We start from the raw sequence: 9354 nt of genomic DNA on the forward strand, positions 1-9354 counted from the left end.
CCCCTCCTCGCATCCTCGAGCTCCGCACATTGGAGCGGCTCGCCAGTTGGTGTCCGCCTCGTGTCCGACCCTTCTTTTTCTCGAGATTGTATTTTTTCCGCCCTAAATGCATTTCTCCTCTCCCTTTAACTGATTCGATCACCAGTGAGGCTGATAGGTGGCTGCTCTTCTCCCCTCTGCCTATAAAATCCTAACTGAAGGAAGGATTTTGGTTGTTGAAAAAAAAAATTTTTTTTTTTGAGAGGTGCTGCCGGATTTTTGGTTTACTGGTGCAACTTGTTTGCTTGGTATTCTTGTCTGGTTGCTCGGTATTCTTGCTTGGTGGCTCGATAATCCTATGTGATTACATATTTGGCTACTGAGGTATCATATTCTTGCTGGTTTGCTTGTTTTCTTGCTTGACCGACCAATATTCTTGCTTGGTTGTGCGACACTCTAGCAGGTTTGCAATATCCTGGCTTGTTTGTTTGATACTCCTGAGGATTACTCATTTTTATGGCTCGTTTCCTTACCCGGTTGTCCTTGATTTGGGCTTAATGGTTCTCTTGACTAAAAAAAAAAGAAGAGATTTCTAAGGCTATTAAATTTTTGAAACATCTTTGATATTTGAACTTACTATAAATTTCACTTGAATGCTTTGGTCTCTAAGCAATCTTTGTTATTTACGGTTCATAATCTATGAATGGGTATTTAGCCAATCTTGCTCGAATTACTTCTTGCCTAGTGATGTGAGTAATCTCTCTAATCTGCATCACTTGAAATTGCCTTAGCATAGCTTGATTATTTCAACGATGAAATAACTTGTGTTTTATATGGTTAAGTTTCAATCATGAATAATTCCTGGAATTAGTAGGATAAAGCATGATATGGTTGCCTTCTCTTTCTCTGCTCAAGATGTATGATGGATAAATTTTTGGAAAGCTTTAGTTATTTCTCTATGGAATATATGGTAAAAATGAAATGTTGAAGCTTTTTATTATTGATATTCTTGTTCAATTAAATGCTGAAATTCATTTCAATGCTGAGACATGTTGGCTTTAGGGATTCATGCATACTTATATGATTCTTGTTATTTGTTTCTATTCGAAAGATATGCTGGATACAATACTTTAAAATATAAGGCTCCAAGGGAAATATTTTTATCTGTTATGACAAATTTGTTGGGTTCGGTTTTAGCTCTTTGGAGTTGGATCCTTGCTGGAAACATTTTTATCTATTTTGGCCCATTTGTTGGGTTCAGTTTTAGCTCTTTGGAGATGGATTATTGTTAGAAATTCTTCTCTGATTTTTCCCATGTATTGGGTACTGTTTTAGCTATTTCTGGGCTGGATTTTGATTGAAAAATGCTATTCTCAGTTTTCCCATTTAATTGGACTCGATTTGGTCTGAAATCTGGGCTCAATTTGGCTCGGAGGTTTACCTGTCGTTGGTCCCTTTTTAGGGGTTTATTTGAGCTGAAATTGTGTTTCATTTTATTTCATCTGTTGGATGTCATCTTGGTTGGAATACTATTTCTGTTGTCCTTGTTGGGCTCGGGTGTGCCTGTTATGGTTCCCTGTCTTACCCTTCTTGCTGAGCTCGGTTTACTTTTTACGGCTCCTTGTTTTGTCTTTCTTGTTGGGTTCGGCTTGCTTAAGTTGTCACTTTGTTTGCCCCTTTTGTTGGGCTCGGCTAGGTTGGAGATCTTCCAAATAGCGTACCTCCTGGGATTGTCATTAATAATCAAGTTTGTCATCCCAAAGTTTATGATTTCAATATCTACTTCTATATGGATATAAATGGATCAATTCGCTATCATGCCTTGCTCAATAAAATGGCTTCAGTTTAGTTAGTTTATGGGAGTTTGTCAATTCACTCTCTTATGTATATCAAAGAAGTACAATGGCAATATCTGTGGTGGCTTTTCTTTACTATCCCATAGTCGTGAGCCTTATCTTGTCATTTCTTTATATGGCAAATTGGAGGGTGATGTCGTGCCCCATAGTCGTGAGCTTAAGGCGGTGATGTTGGTTGCTGCCTTTGTTGTCCCTAGCCGTGAGCTTGTTTTTGGGTTGGGTTGTTCTTTTTCTTGTCCCTAACCGTGAGCTTAAGGCGGTGATGTTGGTTGTTGCCTTTGCTGTCCCTGTCCGTGAGCTTGTTTTGGGGTTGGGTTGTTCTCTTTCTTGTTTAGGGTTTATTTTGGGGCTTGGTCGTCCCTCTTGGTTGTCCCTCTCAGTTGCCCGTGGCCTTGAGCACTTATTTGGTTTTATTTGGATGATTCCGTACTTATATGATAGGGAAAGCTTTTGGTTGGAGTTGGAGTTGGATGGCTTTAGTGTCTCCAAGATTTTGGGAATTTCGATAGTTGTTGTTAGTGGATTTGCTTGATTTGAGAAATTTGAAGGCCTTTACAACTTTATTTCGGGAAATCATAAAGTTGATATGAATCGAATTCATGAAAGATTCGAAAAATTCATGAGATTGTCATTTGGGAAGAGTTTGGAGGTTCGACATTAAAATTTGGATAATATAATGTCATATTTGAGTTCAGGCTTGGGTGTGTGAATATGTAGACAGTGGTGGAGTTGTTTATACAATTGTCACATTAATTTGGGCCCGTTCCGACCTATTCGAAACAACATTTGGAAATGATACCCATTTTGGGTTGATCCATTTATAAAATTTGAGAAAATGATATCCTTCTTGGATTGATTCAAGGGTCTTGGGTTCTCTTTTTCAGATCTTTTCGTCACAGTTTTGAGGGTTGATTCACCCTTCATCCTTTCGATCTTTTGGGTGGATCAGTTCCTCCTCTCCCTCATCCCCATTTTTATTTTTTTTTTCCTTGCTTCTTGATTTAGTTTTCGGTGCTTATGTATAACACATAAGTGCCCATACATAGACTTTTGCTACATATAAAACCATCAAGTAAGGTCGTAAATAGACCGGTGGTAGAGCGGAATGATATTTCATCCTACGACATCAGGACCCAATCCCGGGACCTGATAAACTGTAGGATGATAGTATCATCCACCGACACAAGACTAGCGGGGGACTCGTACCTTCTTAGGGTGTTGGCGGGGTTGGCGGTCCTACGCCCGACAGCGTGATCGACTCGTGGACAATCATAACTTTTCGAAACTGATAAGAACATAACATGATAAGAACAGATACAATATTTATAAAAAATATTTTTACTACAAAATTGATACTTCCTTTTTGTATGCCTGAAATCCATGTACATGCTAAAATATAACTAAAATATAAATTTTAAATTTTAAATATGTTACAACTTGGTTGTCCACTTGATGATTACACATACCGGATTAAGGACAAAGGCATGCCGGTGGTACAGCGATATGATATTTCATCCTACGACATCAGGACCCAATCCTGGGACCTGATAAACTGTAGGATGATAGTATCATTCACTGACACAAGACTAGCAGGGGACCCGTACATTCTTAGATTGTTGGTGGTCCTACGCCCGACTGCGTGATCGACTCGTGGACAAACATAACATGATAAGAACATATACAATATTTATAAAAAATATTTTTACTACAAAATTGATACAACTTCCTTTTTGTATGTCTGAAATCCATGTGCATGCTAAAATATAAATTTTAAATGTGTTACAACTTATTTGTCCACTTGTTGATTACCGATATCAGGCTAAGGAATACCCTCCTAATTTAGTAGGACACCCTTCTAGTTGAGTGGGTGACTGATAGTAGTCTCGACGTCTTTCGAGTACAAATATATTATATTTGAGCCTAGCCCCGACCCGAGTGTTTGTGGTCCCCTCTTTTCGGATTTTTCGTATGTTTTATTCGATTTTTTTTTTGGAAAAACACTCATGATCCTTTTTCCGGGATCTTCCCGAGATTTTGATAATTTTCTTGGAATTGTCATTTGTCGATTATTCTCGAGTTTTCCGTCGTGGGTCATTTGTCGATTTTCTCGAGTTTTCCAGGCAATGTTAATTTTGTTTATACAGTGTATACTAGCTCGCTTAAAGGAGCAGCAAGCCTCCCAGATATACAGGTTTGATTTACATTACAGCATTTTATTTCACTGCACACTGTACTGTTCATTCTCTTCTATGTCGTACATTCTACTGTTTTTTTCTTGTTCTACTGCATGTTTTATCGTTCTGTTACACACTATACCTTAGTGTAGAAAAACCTAATGATTACATGTACCCTTTAAAAAAAATATCAAACTCGAAGGTGCTACGATGGGGAGCTTGGAGCAAACACTATCGGCAGCACGGTGAGAACACTCAAAAGAGCAACGTCAAAACAAATTCACATCATTAATCACTTTCCTTAGTTTAAATAACAATCCATAGGATTTCAAGGTGGTTTGCCTAGCGCAGCATAAACCCTCACATATCATCTTTAGGCTTTCGCACAACCCTATTATACAATTATAAGTCCTAACACTTTAGGATTCTGAGGTTATTGTACAGTACGATATAAATTTTCCTATCTTTTTAGGTTATTTGCACAATCAGATATATTGCGAACATAAGTCCTAAATTCTAAAATAAATTGCAGGATTAAACATTGAATAACATCACTTCAAAGACATAGAGCCAAAAAATAGGATAGTTGGAAAATCAACAAAATTTCCTCTGGATCTATGATATCCTCTACTCTCCATTCCTTTGGATTCCTTAAAATAATTGTTCCTATTTGAGCCACTCCCATTTGGTTTTCTCATGTCCAATCATAGAAGCCTAAACTTTTAAATCTGGAAGGTAAAACCACTGATCTTAATCGAGAGTTTTCTTAAGTGACCCCGGTCATTTAAGATGTAACTAACTATAGGGGTTTGCCTCTATAGGGAACTTGGAACCCAGATAAAATAAACCTTATCTAATCCTTATATTAGGTAGGGGGCTTGCCCATCATACATAAAAGGTTTTGCAGACCAAACGGATGTCAAAAACTTCTTAGTTCAGGTGATTGAGCCTACTTCCAAGTGATATGTTTATCCTTCGGGATAGTGTATTATTTGTGGTACCGCGCTCATCCATTCAAACTATTCAATATGTGAGACTCGTTTGGTCTCATCTATTTTTAAATTCAAATATTGCTTTCAAAAATCATATTTGTATTAAAATTATTTTCATATTTACAAAAATCATTCCTTCTCAAAAATAACGGCCGACAATACATACACAACACAATTCTTACATGTTTACACATCTAACACCCAACTTTGATATTTACACTTAAAACACGTTAGTGTCATAAACCCATGCATTAAAAGATGAATTTCACTTTTAAAAGTAGTGATGGTGGTGTTTTTTATGTGATGTTAAAAATTTGAATGGTATGCATGTAAATATGAATATTTAGGTGTTAGATATGTAAATACATAAGCATTGTGTGGTATCATTGTGTGGTTATATACGTAAATGCCCCTTTATTATTTTAATGTCAAACAAGGTAAACCAAACTACTTTCTAAATTTATAAATGAAACGGTGTTAAAAATAAGTACCTGAATACTCAATGATGCAAGATTGAATCCCTCTGGAGTAAAACCATATTTCTTCCACACGCTAAAGAAAGCAGCATGCGTCCGTATTGCAGGAGCAATATCGCCATACAAAACCTTAAAAAGACAACAAGATAATGAATATTTCCGTCACAAAAAAGTACGTGATTTTTAGAAATTTAAAGAATAAAACCTGAAGCCCGGGCCAGAAAGCCTGCAAGCTGTTAAACAATGGCCAAACAGTGGCAGCAGAATTCATATTCACTTCTACATACCTAAAAGGCATTTCATAGACTTTAAAATTCGGAAAATAAAATGAAAACTACAAATGAATATGTAAAAGGACTTTCAAAGATAAATATAAGAGAATTTTTTACCAAGGATCGTGAAACAGATAATGCATAGCAGCCTTGTAAGCTTCCTGGAACATAAACAAGTACTCCTCATCTCCAAATAACAAATAAGCCTGCAATAAACCAAAAATTCAAATGTACGAATATAATGATATTGGAGATTTAGGACAGCATAAGATACAGCAAAATTTCCAAAAGAAGGGAATGACGTATACCAATCTTTTTTAAAAAAAACAAAAAACCATATATGCACTGAGAGAGAGAAGGTGCAGAAAATTTTATTCTCTTACTTCTTAATCATCAGATTATAACTCTACGCCTTATAAAATAGGGAATAACTAGGGCAAGATCAATTAAAACAATTAAAACTTACCAAATAACATAAAACAAAAAAGAAAGAAATGTAACAAAAAAAGGAAACTCAAAATTCCACAAGTTGTTGGAAGTAGAGATTTAGTGAAGACATCAACACCTTGATAATGAGATCAAATGTAGATTAAGTGAACATTGACTCCATTGACCTTTTCACATATAAAATATGTATCAATATCAATGTGTTTGGTCTTGTCATGATGCACAGAGTCCTTTGCAATGCTAATTGCAGATTAGTTGTCACAAAACAATTTTATGGGATTGACAATAGAATATCCCAACTCATTTAATAATAACCTTTGGATCCACATTCCTTTACAAATTCCCAAAGCAATTGCCTCATACACAAATAATGCACTACTTCTAGAGACCACTGCTTGTTTCTTGCTTCTCTAATGACAAGATTTTCCCAGACATATGAACAATACCGAGTGGACCTTCTGTCAGTGAGTTCTCCTACCCAACTAGCATCAGTGAAAACCTCTTTATCTTTGTTGTCTGACTTTTCAAACAATAACCCTCTGTCATGGATTTTCTTAAGGAACATCGATATTTTGTAAATCATCTCCAAATATTTTTCATTCGAACTCTTCATATATTGACTCACAATGCCAAAAAAGCAAGCAATATCCAATATAGTCTGTGATAAGAAGATATGCCTACCCACCAATCTATGGTATCAACAATTTTCCACTGATGTCTTTTCACCCCCTGAATGTAATTTTCAGTTGAAATCCATAGAAAACTCAACAGATTTGCACCCAACCATTCATGTAACTTTTAGTAGGTCTAGAAATCACTTTTTGTGGGATAACACAACACCTATCTTGGATCTGACCACTTCCATGACTAAAAAATATCTCATTGCTCCCATATCATTATTCCAAACTCAGCTGCAAGACACTCATTAATCTTCCCAATCTCTTTTCCATCATCACCTATTAGGATTGTATCATCAACATATACAATTTCTATAGCCTTCTTACCTCCTTGGGTATGTTTTATGAAAAGTTTATGATTCGCTTGGCATTGGGTATACCCATTCGATTTCATAGTCATGGCAAACTTATCAAACCAAGCCCTTGATGATTGTTTGGGGCCATAAAGTGACCTTCAACAGACTCGAGAATATGAGAAGAGGATGGTGGAATAGACATGTGATATCGAAGTTAACCTAGAAATAAGGAATCATATTTTTATTATGCAAAAGCACTAAAATTACAAACACAACCTCAAAATCAAAAGAAAGCACAACACAACACAAATATCTCACTAGGGTGAAGCAAGACAGCACGGTGGCATAGGGCAATGGATGACAAGTGGAAGTGGTGTAGGAAGTTGCCAGAATAAGCAGGTCGATGCAAAAAGGGGGCGATCAGGTGAGAAGGAAGACCTGGATTGAAGGTAGGGGGGAATAGGATAAGAGGCAAGGGAAGATAGGGGTCAGTTGAAGGGAGAAAGGCTGAGAATCGACGGTGGTTGGGAGTTTGCGGCTAGAGGGGAAAAGGCTAAGAGCAGGGTGCTGTGGTGAAGGTTGTGGCTGGAAGTGAGACATAGGGTAAGCCAATAAGGTGCGGGAGAGTTAGGCGACAACCAAGGAGTCCCTGGGAGTTGCAGTTGCAAGCAGGGAAGGTGCAGGGGAGTTAGGTGATAATGGCGCCAGGAAACTAGGTGGATGAGAGTGCAGGAAAGATTGAAGCAAGTAGGAAAGGAAACATAAACACCACCTTGGGACGAGTTACAGCTGAAGCACGTTTCGTCGTCGGATATAAACCTATAAGGGAAAATGGGGGACGTCGGAGGCTATCCAAATAGAAATCACAACAAAAACTAAGCCCTGATGGAAATAACATAACAAATATAGTAGATAACTATGAGGGAGAAAGAGGCAACATCAACTCTCAACCCTAATTAGGGTTAGCCAATTCAGCCTCCCTGTTGAGCCGACATCTCCCTTGTTGAACCATTGGCCAGTTTCGAACTAGCCACCGCATCTGTCTCTCAAGGTTGGGGGAGTTTCGACTTCATTCGTTGAAGATTCTAGTTCTTCTCCTACAGTCCTAGCAGCATCTAGATCCCACTACTGATTGCACTATCACCCAAAAAACTCCAAGGTCGACTCAACCTGACTTGAAGTTAGGGTAACCCAAGCCTCCCCAAACTGTGGTGGCCACATTGGAAAGATATTGATCGTGTGATCCTGGAATGCTCTCTGTCATGACTGCCTCATGTCTGGAATCAACGTCTCAGTCTTATCATCCTTTATCGTCACCAAAACTGTTCCCATTGATGCTTCTCTGCTGACAAGAGCACCTGTGATCTCGAATTCCGTAGAAAAAACAAGGACGATGTTTCCCCTCCTTAATGAACGAATAAGTATTCCTGAACCCATCGCGGTATGTCTTACGATTGAATTGTCACGGTCTCTCCAACGATAGGTGGCAGACATCCATGGCTACCACGTTGCACCACACGTGATCTTGCAATTGACTTCCATTCGAAACCCTACTATACACCTCCTGTCAAAGCTAAATGTGTTCTCCTTCAACCACACTAGAGAATACGGCTGGGAATGCTTCTGATTCATGAAGTTCAATTGCTATGCCACCTGCTTATGTGCCAAGTTCTTGCTGCACCCTCCATTGATGATGAGTGCAACAATTGTAGAATGTTTTGTTGTGAAACCACTACGGATCTCTCGTACCATCAATCTGTATGATCCATTAAACCACGTGCATCTCGCCCTTACTCTATGGAAGATGATGCAGCTTACTCTCCTCGCCGCTAACCTCCTCAACAACGCCCTACTCGATAAAAGACACGAGTCGACTTGCCGAGCAGTTGGAGGCGATGTGCCAAAATCAATAAAATCTAAAGCATTTTCGGGCAGAAAATGTAGTAAGTGTGCTACTTTTCTTGGGCTTCTTCTCACTTAAGGTAGCCCCGCCTTATCCGAACCAATTTTCTCAACTCTATGAGACATGCTCCTGCTAGTGTTTCCAATTGTGGGTGACTGCAAGACTGATAGTTGTTGCTGCTCTGTTTCTGCTATCTCTCTAACTTTTGAATTAAGGTTTGGACATCTCCTAGTGACCAATAAGGTTGAAACTACAGCATGTTATTGATAGCGGTGCCCCCCC

At 38.3% G+C, this 9354-nt stretch overlaps 1 protein-coding gene across 4 annotated transcripts in view; it reads right to left on the minus strand.

The window, feature by feature from the left end:
• Positions 1-9354, minus strand: part of LOC110029138 (alpha-mannosidase I MNS4) — a 68079-nt gene that overhangs the window by 21052 nt on the left and 37673 nt on the right. For all 4 annotated transcript variants that reach the window (XM_020731286.1, XM_020731285.1, XM_020731287.1 and 1 more), the window contains 3 exons: positions 5867-5955; positions 5683-5764; positions 5493-5606 (listed from right to left, as the gene is read on the minus strand). In XM_020731286.1, the coding sequence (XP_020586945.1) occupies positions 5493-5606; positions 5683-5764; positions 5867-5955 (285 nt within the window). The remainder of the gene's footprint in view (positions 1-5492; positions 5607-5682; positions 5765-5866; positions 5956-9354) is intronic.

This window comes from Phalaenopsis equestris, unplaced genomic scaffold (assembly GCF_001263595.1).
Source record: "Phalaenopsis equestris unplaced genomic scaffold, ASM126359v1 Scaffold000552, whole genome shotgun sequence".
NCBI classification, from domain to species: Eukaryota; Viridiplantae; Streptophyta; class Magnoliopsida; order Asparagales; family Orchidaceae; genus Phalaenopsis; species Phalaenopsis equestris.